An 18,506-nucleotide genomic window follows, 5' to 3' on the forward strand; every position below is an offset into this window, starting at 1 on the left:
GGAAGAAGAACATTCGCCCTCCTCCTACCAGCGCGCGGGCGGCGGCGGCGGCGGCACCGGGGTCACGAACTCTGACCTTTCACTGACAAAAACAATAACAAACCCCCCCATTCCCCGCGACCCCGGCGGCGCCCCCGGGCCCACCCCCGCCATCCCCGCTCCCACCTCGGCGCCTCGTCTCTCGCCCGCTACCCCCGCGAACCCGCAGCCCCTGGGGCTCCCGCCATCCGCGAGCGCCGGGAGCCCGGCCTCCCCGCGCCCTGCCCTCCGCGCCGGGGGCCGCCCGCCGCAGACACGGGACCAGCTTCGAGGCTGCTTTGGCGCCAAATCCTGAGGTAAAATTGAAAAGGGGTCGGGGCGGGCTCGGTCAGGCGGCGGAGGGGGCGGGCCTGGCGCGCGGACATGGAGGCGCCGCCGCGGCGGCGGCTGAACCCGACCCTTTTACCTTTGCCACGGGGCGGCGGCGGCGGCGCCTCCGGACGCTTTGCATAGTGGGCCGGGCCGCTCCCCTCCCCGCCCGCGGCCGGGTGAAGCGAGAGGGTTCCCCCTGACCGGCCGGCGCGAGGGTGGGGGCGGAGGGGGAATGGCCGCGGCCCCGCCTCACAGTTGGCCCTCTGCCAGCGCCGCCATTTTGTTCCCGGCAGAGATGGCTCCGGCTGAGCCGGGCTCTCCTTCTCCTCCTCCGCCTCCCTGTGGTCCCTCCTTCCCTAGCTCCCTGGCTCTTCGCCCCTTCGCTTCCCGCCTGCCGTTGGTGGCTGCCGCGGCCCAACCGCCGTTTTTTCTGACGGGGAGGGTGGAGGGAAAGTTGGAAGGCGGGTGTGGGGCGCGACCTCCTGAGCGACAGCTAGGGCAGCCAATTGGTGCTCAGATAGGAGGGCCGGGGTCTGCGGCGCCCGCAGACGCCCTGCTGATTGGCCTGGATAGGAGAGGGCGTTCCCTGTGTGATGTGGGTGCCCAGGCAGGACGGGGGCAGGGGCAGGGGCGCGGCGTGGGACCCGGGCGACGGGGGCGGGGTAGGGGGCGGGGCGCGGTGCTGGGGGGCGCGGCCCAGGGTCGGAGTCTGGGGCACGCACCTAAGCGGTGTGGTTCGTGCTCTCTGGACTCAGCCCGGTGCTGGGCTACCCTCGGCCCGGAACGACTCCAGGCTGGGTACTAGAACAATAGTAGTAAAGGTGATGAAGCATTTTGAATTCACGCGCTGTCTCGTGGGGAAATCTTTTCGATACTGGACGCCTTTTGGGGCGCCCGCCTTGGGGAGAATCCCCTCTCTGAAGCTTAATTTCATAGCCTGTAAAATGGGGAGAGTGGTTATTTTTGTCAGGCCGAATCTGTCTTTTCTGAGTTATTTGAGGGATTCAACTTAGAAAATGGAGTCCTGGCCACTTGCTGAACCACAAAGTAATCTAAAAATGGGTCTTACTGTTAAAAATGAAATGTGGAGCCACCGCGAGCACAAAGCTTAAGGGTATTGAGGACTTGGGAGAACAGACCCGAGCGTGATTTCTTTTCTCATTCGTTCATTTATACGTATTTACGTGGTTTTAAGCGCTGATGATATCCAGAAAACCATATGGACAAGGCCCCTGCCCGCTTGGAGTTTGGTGGGTGGGGTGGGGTTGCGAATAGACAGTAAATCGAGATAATTTCAGGGAAGTAAATGCTATTATAGAAATGAAACTGGATAGATGTGTAGAGAAGGCCTGAGGGGACTAAATCTTTGTTGGATGGTCAGGGAAGACCTCTCTAAGGAGGTGTTGTTTGACAGAAACTGAAAGATTAGAAGGATCCCCAGGAAGGACTAGTGTTCCAACAAAGAGAACGGCAAGTGTAAAGACTCAGGAGGGAGAGTGTTTGGTGTGATTGAAAGCAGTCCAGCTGTGGCTGTAGAGTGATTCGAACCAGATCACTGTCTTTTCCATGATCTCACTCTACCACCAGGCTGCAGTCTGAAATATAACGAAGGTAGTGGTAACAGAGAATGGCTCTTCAATTTAGTGATAAAAAAGAAGAGAGCCACACAAAATGCAGCCATCAAATGAATTGTTGGCAATACTTGACATAGGGGGGAATCCTCATAAAAATCACTTTACTTCCAGATTAAAATCGTATTTAGCCTCTTATACCCATCTCCAATTCATCATATATTTTCCAAGCCTCACAAATACTCCAGGCACTATGTGCTAGATTGGATGTAGAAAGATAGCTAAGACATTGAATTGATCAGAACCCTCAGAAATAGGTGAATTAAAAAATAGGTGAATGTGATTCCATACAACGTTCCCTTCTCTCCCCTATGTATACGTGAATCACACACACAACTTTAGGTGAAAGCTAAATAGTCAGTGGTTAACAGGTCCGATACTTTGCAATTTACTGGTCTGTGACTTCTCAGTACCCACAATTGGACATAATAGAACCTTCTAGGATTGAAGATTAAATGAGTTAATGTAAATAGTTTAGAAAAGTGCCTGGCACTCTCAAAACGTAAATAGTTGTTGTTATGAAATACAAGTTTTCTGATATGAACATTGGACTAAGTGATACAAGAAATGAAACTTTCAGACAGTGGTGTAGGGGCTAGAGTACTGAATTAGACCAGTTAGAATACTAGGATTCTAGTTTTGGCTCTTCTGCCTTCGGCTAGTCACTTGATATCCAGACCAAAAATTTACTCAGAAAACAAAGTAATAAAACTAAATAATATTAACAAAAGTATAGGATGCTTTACAATTTATAAAACTCTTTAACAACAAGCATTATTCTGTTCAACCCCCACAAGAAACCATGTAATGTTAAAGACCCGTTTCCTGCTTGCCATTTAAAAATTTTTCGTTTTCTTATCCCTGTACCCCTTGCTCCCCTAGACACACTGGCCCACCTTCAATGCTTAGACAGTGTGCCTTACCTCCTGCCTCAAGCCCTTTGCACATTTTGCTGTGGCAGCTTGGAATGCTGAAATCCTCCCTTCCCCCATCTCCTCCTCTGCAGACACACCCAAGTCCTGCAGGTCCTGGCTCGGGCATCAGGGAGACTCAGAGAAGCCTTCCCTGAGGCCCACTACCAGTCTAGATCAGATTGTTTTACTTATACTGTGTTCCTTCCCTTTATAATCTTTATTTCACTTTGTAATTACACAGTCCGTTATGTGATTGTTTAACACTGTCCCCCTTATCAAGCTTTATAAGAGCAGGAATCATTTCACTCACCATTATATTTCCAGCGTTGGCACTTCTTGTTGAGTGAAATGAGTTGTTGGGATTATTTATGATATCACTGATAACTAAGCCACTGCTCATTAATGGGTGCCTTTATATGTGGGCTTGTTCAAATGCCAGTACCAACAAAATGTCTGTTATACTATTTGGATAAATTTAGGAAATGGTCTCTGACAGATATGCTACTGCCTGTGGATATAAATATATAAAAGATAATTCTGTTAAATCTTGTTTTACCCACCTACCTGTTAATTTCTGTTTCCTTTTATTTTAAAGACAGGAAATAGGTAATTTTAATAATCAAATTACAAGTTTAATTACCTGAAAGTTAATGAGTTCATATGTGAAGAAATAGTCTAAATATAATTGTAACATTTATTTTAACTGAAGAGACAAAATACTAAGCTAATCTAATTTTCTTGAAATTAAAAATTTTAGTTTTTGTTTCTATTTTACACGGAGTCTGAGAGTAAGAAAGAAATCTTCAGTGGATTTGTAGGGTGTTTGGAATTGAAAATCTCTGTGGCCATTAATTTAAAATATTTATCTTTCCAAATCTTCATTTGATTCATGCAGTGAAATTACTGAAAATCACTTTTCAGTTGCTTTACCAAGGTTAAAAGCAGACTTTGCAAAATTTGTGTTAACCCGCCACTGGAAAGTAGTAAATAGAATTTTTTTGTTGACTTAGTTGATATAACGCAGATTTTGTAAATTAAACAAGTTATGTTTACTAAAAAAAAATCATGCGTTAAGTACAGAGTTCCCATATACCATCCTACTGTTAACACCTTACATTAGTATGGTACATTTGTTGCAATTGATGAAAGACCTTTTTTTATAATTGTGCTATTAACTGTAGTCCATTGTTTACATTAGGGTTCAGTGTGTGGTACAGTCTTATGCTTTTTTTTAAAAAAAGATTATTCTGGTTATATATATATATATATAAAACCTAAAATTTCCCTTTTAACCACATTCAAATATATAAAATTTCCCTTTTAACCACATTCAAATTTACATTCACAATGTTGTGCTACCATCACCACATCCATTACCAAAGCTTTTCTTTCAACCCAAATAGTATCTTTGTTCAATTTAAGCATAAATTCTTCATTCCTGACCTCACTCCAGCCCCTGGTAACCTACATTCTTGTTTATGACTTTGAATTTGCTTATTCTAAGTATTTCATGTCATTGAGATCATAAAATATTTGTCATTTTCTGTATGGCTTATTTCACTCAACATGATGTTTTGAAGGTCCATCCATATTGCCACATGTATCAGGACTTCATTCCTTTTTATAGCTGAATAATACTCCATTATGTGTGTGTGTCTCAAAGTGGGTTTCCTGGGTCATATGGTAATTCTGTACTTAACTTTCTGAAATACTGTCAAACGGTCTTCACAGTGACTGCACTATTTTACTTTCACACCAACAGTGAACAAGTGTTCCGATTTGTACACATCCTCTCCACACTTGGTAATACAGATTTTTAAAATAAAATGACTCTTGCGGTATTTTCAAAATACCATAAATATTTAAAAACCCACTTTCATTTAATACTTTGTTTATTTTTAGACGTTCGTTTTATATTCTGTTGAAGGATTTTTGGTATCATTTGTTCAGTCAACACTTTGTTTCCCAAGGGTAAGAAAGAACAGATGGTTTAATGAAAACGCTATATAGTGTATTACATCATGAAATTACTTATTTATTGTTTCAGCAGTTGTATTTATGGTGACCTTGAAGTTTTGTTTTCATGAACATTCCTTTACAGAAAGAAGGAACAAGCCTACTTGCAGTAACCTCCTCATTTTATGAGGACTCCTGGGAAGTTTTTAACATTTGTTTGCAAGGAGACAAATCACAGTGTGGTACAGTGAGAAGAGCATGGACTGTGGAGGCAGAAAGACCTGGAGCCCTGAGTCCTTAGCTTCTTTCAGGCTTATATATTCTTTATGAATTCCTTTACACGTGTAAAATGGGAAGGTTAAGTTAACATGGAGATCGGGCCAAAGGAAGTAGCTGTTTGTTCCTTTTACATCAAGGACAAGCAAGATAGGCCTGTGTGGAGCATCCTGTCCTTTATATTTGGCACTGAGCCACTGGGCACCCGTGTCTAGCTGCCTGAGCTACTCATACATTAAGGACCTTCCTTCTGAATTTTTGTCTTTGGGTTCTCTCACCAGTTACCTATGTGCCATAGCACCCATAATAAATACTAGTAACAACAAAATAATGTCAGGGGTGGGGGGAAGTAATCCTAGAGTTGGACGAAGCCTTAAAACTCATCAAGCCCAGCTTCCTACCTGATGTAAAACATTTTTGTTGACTTATTTGATACAATACAGAATTTTAAAAAATAAATTCTATATTTATAACGTGTGTTTCTTTTCTCAAGTAAAAGACAAAGTGAATTTTTAAAAGTGAAAACTTTTCAAATGAAAGAAGATAGCAATGCATCAAAAGTTATGTTCAAGAATGCTCATCTTAAGATCATTAACAACAACCCATATGTTTAGTAGTTATAAGAATGGATAAATAAATCATGGCATAGTCATACATTAGAATACTAATCAGCACTGAAAATAGACCAACTTCTAGTAGTTATCACAAAACTAATGTTGAGCAAAAGGAGCTATACATAGAAAACTTATATACAATACTAAAACAAGCAAAACTAAACCATGGTGAAGAAGTCATTAATAGGAGGAGACCATGAGGGGTTCCAGGGAGGGTACTTCTGAGTTCCAGGTAATGGTCTAATTTCTGATCTGTATGATATTTACATGTGTGCTTACTTAGTGAATATTCATTAAGCATTTCCATTTATAATTTGTGCACTTTTATGTTTGCATGTTGTACCCATACAGTATAATAAGTAAAAAAATTTATATAGTGACAGCAAAACTGTCTTGACTAAAAGTGTTTACTATATAGGTAACATCTTATGGGGGAAGTGTTCAAGTTCTGAAACAACTATCATCTTACTATCTGGGTGGAACTGGGTCAGAAATTTCTGTCAGCAATGCTGAAATATAAATCACATATTGAGGAATTGGTGGTTGTGTAAATCAATTCTTAAATGATCTATCTTACTGATGTGAGCAGTTTGTGCCCTTAGTTAATTAACTCGTCACTTTTTAAATTCCCTCCTCTTGACATCCCTTTCCTGCAACACTACTTTGAAGAGCATTTTGAGGCTAATAATACCTGATAATACCTACTCAGAAGATATATTAAGGATTAAATAAGATAAGGGATGTAAAATGCCTACTTTGATCTAAGATGCATAGTAGGAACTCTGTAAAACTACTTGGCTCTCTCCATCCGTCATTTCTATTAATATCCCTTGCTCACATTAATAGAAATGAAAAAGACAGCCCGCATCACCCTTAAACTTGGGCCGTTGGTAAGGCAGGGAAAATTAACCACAATGTACAATTATTTTTTATAGGGGATGTCTCCGCACAGAAAATTGTAGAACTGCCCTGTTAGTATAGAAACTCCACATAGGTGAGAGCCGCTTCTTTTTCTCAATATTTACTTGTACCCCCAACACACATGCCATTGCTGCCCTTTTCTTACAGTCCAACCTTTTAATATGGAAGAAACAAGTCTCCTTTGGAGGGGTGCAGTGGGCAAGAAATCACCTGACTAAAAAGCTAAGCAATTTTTTATTTTAAATAGTGAGAAGGTTTCTGATGACAGGATGTGTATCTGAACTTGACCTTGGAGGGCATGCCAGTAAGCATCTTTTCTGTTGATGAACATTTCTGTTGTGCTAAACCTGCTACCTGATTTCCAGTTCTTGATTTCAAGTCTTGAGATCTCTGATTTCGAATCCCCAGCTCTGTATTTCTCATTTTTACTCCCTCTCAGCCTGTTCAGAGTCTTCAGAATTTTTTGAGAACATAAAAGGTGCCACATCACCTTGTAAAAATATTAGCTACCATTTATTATCTACTATGTGCCAGGCACAGTCTGGGCCCTTTGCATACATGTTTAAGATGAATCTTCACAGTAACCTCTAACTGTTCTGTATTAGAGAGCTCAACTTCATGCCAGAGCCTCAGAACCCAATATAGTTGATGAGAAAATATCAAGACAGTAGATACTTTGAATGTTGTATGGTTAAGGGTAAGTAAAACATAACTGGATGATTGGAATCAATTGAACATGGAGGGAATGTGAGCCTAGAACAGTTGATTCAAAGTCACCATTGTAGTTCTTTGCTTTTTTGTTGTTAAAGGGGCGATACTAATCTACTTGGATTTGAATTTGTAATAAACCTACAGCCACATAAGGCCCAGCAATAGTGTTCTTACTTCCTTCATTAGGTGATGTGCGTTTCAGTTTTTATCTACTGTGACCTGTGTCATTTCATGTGCTGTACAGTAAAAGCTCACTAGTTCAAGTCATATGTAAGCATCTGTCTTATTCTCTAGTCCTCACTTTTGCCATCACTTCCTAACTGGCCTCCCATCTATAGTCTTCCCCCTTTCTGTCACCTCCACATGCCCAAGGGATTTTTTTCTTTGAAAATGTAGTTATGATGGCTTCATTCCTCTGCCCAACCACTGATAGTTCTCCTTTGGTGACCTCTACAACATTTCCACACCAGATTGCCTGCTTTTCCTTGACTAGGCCATTCTCCTTTATACCTGTCCATTTATATGAGCTGTCCTCTGCTGAGAATTTTCTCCCCACCTACCCCTTTCTTTGCTTGCTGTACTCCCACTCTTCTTCAAGACCCAGTTTTAGTATCTTTTATAACATTACACTGACTCCCACGGGCAGAGAAAGATGCTTCTTCTTTTGGACACTTACCGTATTTACAGTGTATAGCTACTATTAGTCTTGTTCTTGAGTTCTTCAAGGACAAGGACTGTTCCTCCTCCTATTATTACTGTTATTAGAATTATCATTATTAATTCTCAGCTGTTAGTTTATTGCCTTATTCATTGTCTAGTGCACAGCAGTCAATTAATAAGGATTGGTGCTGGTGGTGAATGGACTTGATCAGTTTAAAATCACCATAGGATATTCTGTAGCAGTTTTTTGCACTTATTTATGATGCTTAGCCTGATAGCTCTTTTTGCAACTGATCAAGTTCTTTTCAGTAAACATTATTGAGTCTCTCCTGTGGAGGGGGTTGTGGGGGGAAGGAGCAATCTTCCAGGATCAGGGAGCTACATGGGTCAAGTGTCAGCCTTTGAAGACTCAGGCTTCTGTACCAAAGGTAGTGTAGTGTTCTCTCTGGTGCTTATTAAGATAGTGCCTGACATATAGTAACTACTCAGTAAATGATAATTGGTATTGTATTATGCTTATCTCCACCAGCCAAGAAGATTGTTTTTAAAAGCTTTATTTCTATAGATTGTACTATAAAAACAGTTTTTTTTTTTTTTGAGATTTCCAATGCAAAATTATTGTACTAGTGAATATGGTTTTTCAAAGTACATATAGATAACAACCTGCTGTTTCCTGGAAATTCTCCTTCTAAGGGGACATTCTTTGAAAATCTTTGCTCAATACTCTTTCTGAAGTTCTTGGCCCTTCCCTTCTCACTGTGTGATCTCTCTATCTCTAGGCCCACCTATGACTGTGGTAGCAGTAAGAGAAGCTCTCAGGTGACAGTCTTAACCCCTGATGCCATCTTTTTTTTTTTTTCTGGGATGCACTTGAGTTAAATATTTTTCCCCCTTTCCTGATATCACCTTTTACCTTACCTCTTACATTGTGATATCCTTGAAGAAGCTTCTGTTTTCTTAGTTATATAAGAGGATAAGATATGGTTTGTAGCTTAACATATTCTCAATAAATACTGAAATGAAAAATATTTTTTGAAACTACTCTCACTTGTCTGTTCTGATTGCATTTAAATCTCTTTTGAAAGACTTGCTTTGCTCTCACTCGGTCTCTGCTTGCTTTTCCAGAAGGTGCTCATTCATTTTTAAGCAGCTTCCAAAGCTGATATTGATGCTTAAAGCTGCTTTGGTGGCAGAAAATCAGCAGTGAGATCAGGAATTGTGAGAATTCAAGCGTAAAAAGAAGGTTGCTCCTCTGGGTATTGGGCATATGCGACCATCCAGGGTTGATGTGGACAAGTAAGATGTGGGGGGCACTTGTCCTGTAGAGAGCAATGCTTATTATAAAGTTGTAATAATAAGACAGTGCTATTGATGTCGAGAAGATTAAGTTGAACAGTAGTGGACAGAAGAGGAAACCAAGAATTACATCCACATATTTAGGGAAACCTGAGATACGGCAGAGGTGACATTGCAGATCAGTGGGGAAAAGGATAGATTGTTCAATAAATGGTGCTGGAAAATTGATTCTCTGTATGGGAAAATAATTAAATAGATCTTTATTCCTTGTCAAAAATCAAAAATCAATTTTCAGATGGATGGGGACTTAATCAAATGTGAGGGGCAAAACTTAAGCATTTAGAAAAAAATAATACAAAATTATGTTTTTGACCCTGAGGATAGGACAGGATTTTCATAAACAAAACTAAAAGTGCGAACTGGGAAAGAAAATATTGATAAAGTTAGTCTGATCAAATTTAAGAATTTCTGTTAATCAAAAGATACCACAAAGAAAGTAAACAGACAAGCCACAGAGTGGGAGAAGATATTTATAGCTCAATAATCAACAAGGAATTAGTACCCTTAATATTGAGCTTTTCTATTACAGGTATATTACTTCTATTCTAATGTCTATAGTCACCAGTCATTAGAAGTGTCTCAGGATGCCACTCTATTTGAAGTTGATTGGTCCTGCATAGTGTTAAATGAATCATTACAGAAAGTTTTCAGAGTTACTAAGTCTCCATAAAATCAAACAGTTATCTATAAAATCTACTTCATCTCTAAACTTGAAGAATCATACCAGCTCTTTTAAGGGAAATTCAATAGTGAGATATGTATTTCTAGTACTCTATTTCCATACCTTTCACTATTTCTCTAATTATATTTCTGTAATATTTGAATCACATATTTCTTGCATCATACTGTAGTTGTTAACAGCTGCAGAAATGTTGATAACCTGCAAGTGAGATAAAATTAGTAGTTGGCGCTGCTTGTTTGTATTGTGGTTCTTAATGTATAACAACTGTTAACTGTCGTTAGCCATGTGATTTTTTAAGCATTTATTTACTGTTTTGAGGAAAAAGATTAGAACTCTAAGACTTTTCACATGTATTTTCAACTTATTTTTATACAATAGTTGATTGACTTTTCTAAAATTATAGGTGATGCTTTTTTCTTCTGTTTCTATTAGTTGGAATAGAATTATATCAAGGGAAAAGACCAGAGAGTGTTTCTCTGTGCTTTGTCTTCTAGAAACAAATAAAAGTAAAAAGTTGACTACATATTAAAGGAATAAATGATCAAAATGACTACATCTGCAGTTTCAGACCTAATCCTGTTATGTGAAAATGAAGAATCACTGATACTGATGGCCTGGTATTCATTGTAGCAGTTGGTGTGGTAACTACTTTTAGAGATGTTTGATTTCGTCAAGTCTTTTATATCTGTCATTCACAGTTTCATGCACCCATTTTTCCCCCATTGCTGTTTTGGCATAAAATAATATGAAGGGAAATTATGATAATAGACTTGGCTATGTAATAGTGGATAGACTAGCATAGAAAGTTTCCGGAGCATTAAAAGGCTTCATAGAGATCAGCAGTTATAAATATAATACTTTAGGTTAAAACTACAGGAAAGTGTTTTGTAATATTGCATTGCACAATAGTCCAGAATAATTTGTGGTTGAGGAAGGGCCAAGCAAATGAGCCATGTTTACATTTGTGTATAGTACATGCTTAGTCGTGCTATATAGTTTTTATGTGTAATTGCTAAAAATAACTCATACTGAGCTTTGTTGTCCTATTAACCATGGGACCTGAGCAGTAAATCGTGAAGTCTTTTTGATTCATCTAAGAATTGGGTCCAAAGTGGACTCCCTGTTTCCTAAATTCTTTGTGGTAGAGTTATTGGAAAGTGTTTGGGGGGATATTCAGGGAAGTTATATCTGAAAGAGACTCAGGGTTTGTCTGTCTGACTGTTTCTCCTGGTGGGAGACAAGCTCATTTTTTTTATCTCTTTAGATACAATTTTTGCAAATTGAGACCCTCAATTTTTGCAAATGATGGTACCATATCTATTTTTCCTATAAACAGAAAGCTGAATTATCTGGTTTTCTAATAAGGATGTAAAATTATGAAATGATAAATTTATGGGTATCATTTTCTTAGTATACTTGAATGATGCAGTCTCTTTAGTTTTTTTCTTTCTTTTTCAGTGATAGTGTTTACCTTTCAACATAGGAGTGAAGTGCTTTAGTACCTGGGTAAAGTTTTGCTTCTCACATTGCCACTAGTAAGAGAAGTACAGTTGATGATAGCAATCTAATGCTCTGAATCCAAAGTTGATCTCACCCCTTTCTTGGATAGGCACCTTCTTATTCAGCATACTGTGACAAGAAGCTATTTAAAAAGGTATGATTCCCACCTCCCTGAGAGGTAAACCAAGCTGTTACAACCCGAGATACCTGATAAAGTTCCAAATTCATCTCTGTCTGTATTTACCAGGGGAAGTCTTGTTTCCAAGAGGAAATGTTTCTACTAATTAACTTTAATTGAAGAAGCTGGTGCAGCATATCCAGATATGCCCAACCTGCTAGCTCCATCTCCTGTAGAAGGCAGCATTTGCACAACACAGTACCAAAGATGAATTTTGATTACTAGTATTTTTGAAGAGACCTGTTTTCTCCCCACCTGATGGAAGTTGCTGCATCTTTCCAAACAGGTTCTCTAATGATCTTGCTTCACCATGGCTACAAATATGGAGGGGCTGGTTCAACACAGAGTGGGGACCCAGCAGGTGGCTGAGGTGAGTGACATGGGCTAGCACAATAGCTGGCACCCTTGCTTTTGAAAGGAAAAATACGTTAGTGTGCGCTGTTGTTTCAAAATAGTTCTCAGTGAAATCAGCATGTCATCCAAACCCAAAACGAGATGCTGGCATGAAGAAAAAACAAAAATGACAAGAACATTTATTGCTAATATTTCTTTGAATGAGTAGGGTGACCTAGCTACATACAATAAGGTGACTTAATTTCACCTTGAACTAAAAACTAATAGGATTTGATGCTTAACAAACTTGTGTGGGTATAGTTTTAAATCCATGGCCCTTAGTTTCCTCCCGTTTGATACTTAGTTAATAACATGGAAGTGTGAAAGGCCTAATTCTGTGCATTCAGTGGTCGTTATTGACCATCTGCCATGTACTGGGGATTGTTAAGTGCTGAGAAATACAGAAGTGAATGAGCTACAGGTCCTTCTTTCAACATTCTGAGTTTGGTTAGGGAATGAGAAGTATAACTCCACCTGAGGGAGGTCATCCCAGGGTTGGGTCTTGAATGATGAGTAAGCATTTGTCAGGCAAGACGAAGTGAAGTGGGGTGGGGAACTGTACTGCAGATGATGGGGAGGGCATCCTAAGTCAGAAACATGCAAAGGGGACAGAGACATGAAATAGTTTGGGCTTTTCGGGTAATTTGAGGTGTAAAGAAGATAAGCAGGGGCTAGATTCTGAAAAGCATAGTTAATCTATGGTCACTAATAACATACTGTTATTCTGTAGCTTTAATCCTCACAACAACCTTTTGAGGTTGGTACTATAATTATTCCCCTTTCATAGGGGAGAAAACCGAGGCTCAAAGACATAGGCCAAGGGCACACTGTAACACACTGAGATTCTGACCCAGGTCTGTGTTCACTCTTTCCAAGCTCCTGCAATTAACCATACCTCATACTGCAACTAGGAGCCATTGGAAAGGTTCTGGTTTACTTTTTGAACTAATACTTTTATTTCTAGGGCAAGGACATCAATTTACCAAAGAATGTTCATTAAAAGAAGGGACTTTTTTCTTTTTCTTTTTTTTTTATTAATTAAAAAAAAAATTAACAACATTTAGCAATCATTCCATTCTACATATACAATCAGTAATTCTTAATATCATCACATAGATGTATGATCATCATTTCTTTGTACATTTGCATCGATTTAGAAAAAGAAATAGCAAGACAACAGAAAAAGAAATAAAATGATAATATAGAGAAAAAATAAAAATTAAAAATTAAAAAAATAAAAAAAAAACTGTAGCTCAGATGCAGCTTCATTCAGTGTTTTAACATAATTACATTACAATTAGGTAGTATTGTGCTGTCCATTTTTGAGTTTTTGTATCCAGTCCTATTGCACAGTCTGTATCCCTTCAGCTCCAATTACCCATTATCTTACCCTATTTCTAACTCTTGATGGTCTCTGTTACCAAAGACATATTCCAAGTTTATTCTCTAATGTCGGTTCACATCAGTGGGACCATACAGTATTTGTCCTTTAGTTTTTAGCTAGTCTCACTCAGCATAATGTTCTCTAGGTCCATCCATGTTATTACATGCTTCATAAGTTTATTCTGTCTTAAAGCTGCATAATATTCTATTGTATGTATATACCACCGTTTGTTTAGCCACTCGTCTGTTGATGGACATTTTGGCTGTTTCCGTCTCTTTGCAATTGTAAATAACGCTGCTATAAACATTGGTGTGCAAATGTCCGTTTGTGTCTTTGCCCTTAAGTCCTCTGAGTAGATACCTAGCAATGGTATTGCTGGGTCGTATGGCAATTCTATATTCAGCTTTTTGAGGAACCGCCAAACTGCCTTCCACAGTGGTTGCACCATTTGACATTCCCGACTTTTTTCTTTAACAAGACATATATGACAGTTTAAAATAACAAAAAATAGCAGCAGATTTTTCTGATTTTAGGTCAACCATTAACTTTAAGACAACAGTGTAACTTATCTGACACCACCACCACCCCCAGCAAATAATGATTAATATTAACTGAATATAAAGAAGATTTCATAAATTTGTTGAGATTATGTTTTTGCAGGAACTGTTAGAGCTGTGAAAATATTGGAGTTAAAATGCTTATGTTTATTTTTTGCTTTAGTGTGTGTTAAGAATACTTACTGTGAAGATCACTGTAGGTGTTTCAAATATGTAAGGTTATTTTGCATTTAATAGAGTTTCCATTGTGGAGATTAGTATGTAGATCATACCTTTAGAGGCTGTACCTCCAATTTTTTAGAAGAAAGGTAAGTTAATATAAGTTCTCTGTACACATTCAGAAAATTTGTTAGCTAAAACTTCTTGTTAAATGCCTTATATCCTTCAGGAAATGGAATTTCATGTATTAATTTAGTGCAACTGGGCTTTTTTCCCCATGGCAGAAAGTTTATTTTTGGAGATTCAAAATAATAGAAAGTGTTCCTAATTTGGAGGGTGTTAGCCTTCTCCAGAAAAATAGAACTGACAAGAGATATATATGAGCTTTATTTTAGAAAGTGGCTCACCTGACCATGGGAATTAACAAGTCCTTATTCCATATTGCAGGCCGCAAGATGGAAATTCCCATAAAGATGATTCTGAAATCTGGTCCCAAACTCTATAGGACAAGCCACAAACTAGAAACACTGATGAAAGTGAAGCTGAATTTCCCAGGAAAAGCTGGCTGAATGAAGTAGAGGCAGAAATTCTTCTTTCTGACTCTGAAAGTCTCATTTTTGGCTTTTAAGACCTCCTCATTGCTGAGGTCAGTCTCCTTTATTGATTGTAGATGCAGTCAGTTGTAGATGAAATCAGTTGACTATAGATGCAAATCTATCTACAAAATACCTTCACAGTAATAATCTGGCCAATGCTTACTTGACCAAACAACTGGATACTGTAACCTAGCAAGTTGGCATATGAAATTAACCATTGCAGAGTACAAAAGCAGTATTTTTCTATTTAAAATATTCCCTTCAATGGGGAGTTAGGGTATAGTTCAGTGGTAGAATTCTCGCCTGCCATGTGGGAGACCTGGGTTCGACTCCTGGTCCATGCATTTCCAAAAAAAAACAAGCAAGCAAGCAAAACGAACAAAAATTCAACAGATGTGCAGCAATAACGGGATACTCATGTAGGAAAAAAAATATTCCCTCCATTTCGTTGCTGTTATTTTGGGTGGTATGTGTATGTGGTGACAGTACAAGTTTTAATAACTGATTTACATCTAATAACTATAAAGTTAGACTTGTTAAACGGGTAAGAGAGCCTACAGTTCAGTTTCTTTTCAGTGATGAGTAATTGAGTGGGGATAAAATATATCTAAATTGAGAGATTATTTATTCAATCAGCAAACAATGAAGAAAGATATTCCCCACCCCACCCCACCCCACCCCTGCTTAGACCTACACAGGTGAATCATAGTTCTTAGCATCTACTCTCCAAGAGCCCTCTGTCGAAGAGGGTAAGCATGATTATAGGAGGGGGAAATAGGGAAAGGGCAGGACCTTAGTGGGAAGGAGATTCTATAGAATGAGATTGTGGGCTATGGGATCTGACAGATCTGCCTGCTTTAACAGTTGACCTGCCTGTGCCTCAGTTTCCTCATCTGCAAATTGGGAATAATAACAGTATCTATTTATCTCATAAGGTAGCTGTGAGAACTCAGTGAATATAACAACATAGAGAAAGCTTTAGTAGGTGCCTTGCCTTTGCTCCATAAATGAGATACACCAATATTGTCAATTGTGTAAATGTTTTTCTCCTGAGTCCCCAATTTAACCTTTTTCTCTATAGGCCAAATAAGTCACGGATATCAAGGTAAATTACAAAAGTTGGATGAAACAAAATAGCAGCTTGATGTTTTATTATGTGCTTAAATTTGTTACGTTATTCAGAGAGACAGTTTAACATAGTGGTCAAGAGTACAGACTCTGGAGCTAGATTACCTAAATTTAAAGCCTGGCCCTGCTGCTTACAAACTCTGCGACCTCCTGTATCTGGATACTGAGGATAATAGTATTTACCTTTTGAGATTGTAATTCAGGATTAAGTGAGTTGATGTAAGTAAACTTCTTAAGATCAGTGCCTGACGAGTAACAGGAACTATGGAAGTATGGTTATTACTATTCTATGTCCTATGAGAGGAGTATCCCATTATAATTCATATTCATTTCCTTTTTGGTGGAAAATTTATGAAATTTCCTTTTTTACATACAGAACTCCTTTGAAATGGTCCCTCTGTTGGGGATTATTGAACAGTTCAACTGTTCAAACCCTATATTTGTGAAAGAGATATTAAACCCTAATTGGATGTTTGTACTAGATGATCTTTATGATTCCTTAAAAACTTAATATTTTTGGATATTTCGAGGATATCTGAGCTAATATTAAAAATACCTAAACTGGGACCATTAAACCAGTAGATATGAACAAGGGTTTTGTCTCTTTTAATCTAATTGTGATTGGCCATAAAGGAGAGATATTTAAATTTTAACAATGTCATCATTAGCTTGGCCACCAATTTATTTTCCTTAATATTACATTGTACCCCACTTATTTTCAGATATGTTGCCCCAGACCAAGATAACTTCAGAAATGAAGTTATCTGAATTTCTTTAAATCTTTATAATATCTCCAACTATCTTTCAAGATTTCTGAAAAATTTATGAATGTAGTTTTCATCTTTTTTTTCTTCATCAGCCTAACCTATACTGACTGATTTTTCTTCTCCTGAGAGCTTTCCAAGCCAAGTGAATTTTTAGATCACAATCACATTCTTAAAACCTTTTTAGGTTTGGGAATATATTCATAGTTTAATTTCTGAATCACAGAGTTTAGTTGACAAGAGATGGCTGTGTGAGAATCCCATGCAGAAGGCATTCAGGATTAGGTAGAGGGCTGCACCATAGCAAGTGAAGGTGCTCTGGATCAATTCAGTTGAGCTGTACTTTGAAGAAAAAAATAAGCGTTTCACCCTCTTACATCAATAGAATTATATGTGCCTAACCCTCAGTACACATTAATTGAATACACTGAGGACTCAGGACAGCATAAACTGACAATGCTGAAGTTATTCAGTGAATGCAACTTTGAATTTGTGGTGATCAGAGATGCTGATTGCCTGTGGGAATTTTTTTAACTTGCAAGTAAAATGGAAAGGAAATAAATGAGTGGAGGGTAGGGCAACATATATCTGTTTGTGCACATTTGATACCTGGGCATTCAGCCAGGATATCAGACCCGCTCATCATCAACTGCCCAAGTATCAAATAGTGATAGATCCTTTGTATGGCAGGTATTTACTTAGAGAACACCAATGTGTAGAAATTTTTAAAGTTTTAGAACCGATAATTGACTTTGATTCAAAAACTGGCTTCTAAGATAGGAGCCATTCCATTTAAGTTTGACAATTAAAATTTGCTATACTTTTTCCTTTATAAAGTTTTTATTTTAGAATAATTTTAGATTTACAGAAAAGTTGTAAAAATTGAGGAAGGTTCCCATATACCTTGCACCCAATTTCTCTAATATTACCATGGTATATTTGTCGAAACTATGAAGCCAACTTCGGTACGTTATTATTAACTACACTCTAGACTTTATTTCGTTCTCATCAGTTTTCATTAATGTCCTCTTTCTGTTTCGAGACCCAGTGCAGGATTCCACATTGCATTTAGGGCCATATCTCTTGACTTACCTTTGACACTCCTTCTTGTTGAAATTTGGTTTTGCTGACTACAAATAAATGCAAATAAATAGTAATTAAGGTAAGCTATTGCTGTGTACTGAAGAAAGTCTTACAATGGTCTTAGATAACACAGAGTTTCTATATTGAAAGTAAAAATCAAATTATAGGTTGTATCATCTAGTCTTACAGATTCTAATATGTGTGAACTTTATACCAGGAGGGGACCTCAGAAACAATCTGTTCTATGAGTTCTTAATCCAAGGGTCTCAGGATGTTTATAGTTCCAAAATAAGTAAAGAATGGTGAATTATTTTTATGATTTCAAAAAAGTGTAAATCTTATATGCATCTAAGATAAGACTGCAAAGCCAACCGACATTTCAGGGGCCTTGCTTTGGGTTGGAATTACATCAGTCTGCTTAGTGCAGAATTCCCAAAACCTGATGCTATTGCTCAGAAGCTCAGCTTGGTGGTTATGGAGGTGCTTGATTAATTTTAAAGTGGAAAAATGAGCAATTACTTTTCAAAATGTCAGTTTGTGGGATAAAGTCTCAAAATCTGGGATTTAATGGAGTGGAAAATATGAAAAAGGATCCTTGATGGTAAAATTTCAGTTCAGCCTTCTCATCCTCCTTGTAGGCTTTAGCAGTGTTTTAGAGCTATGAAGAATTAATGTTTTCAAAGAGTTTTTAA

General features: G+C 38.5%; 1 protein-coding gene across 5 annotated transcripts in view; it reads left to right on the plus strand.

Annotated features, from left to right (window-relative positions):
* The first annotated feature begins 236 nt into the window (after positions 1 to 236).
* NR2C2 (nuclear receptor subfamily 2 group C member 2) overlaps positions 237 to 18,506 on the plus strand; it is a 165,980-nt gene continuing 147,710 nt past the window's right edge. For 2 of the 5 annotated variants that reach the window (XR_013157765.1, XM_077116438.1), the window contains exons 1-2: positions 237 to 335; positions 12,037 to 12,120. Coding sequence is in view for 2 of the 5 variants with exons in the window: in XM_077116438.1 (XP_076972553.1) it covers positions 12,061 to 12,120 (60 nt within the window). In the remaining 3 variants the exon portion in view is untranslated. Of the gene's footprint in view, positions 336 to 10,492; positions 12,121 to 14,690; positions 14,890 to 18,506 lie in introns of those variants that run through there. The other 3 variants (XM_077116443.1, XM_077116444.1, XM_077116439.1) reach the window with 3 other exon arrangements.

The sequence above is a fragment of the Tamandua tetradactyla genome, chromosome 9 (genome assembly GCF_023851605.1).
Source record: "Tamandua tetradactyla isolate mTamTet1 chromosome 9, mTamTet1.pri, whole genome shotgun sequence".
Taxonomy (NCBI): domain Eukaryota; kingdom Metazoa; phylum Chordata; class Mammalia; order Pilosa; family Myrmecophagidae; genus Tamandua; species Tamandua tetradactyla.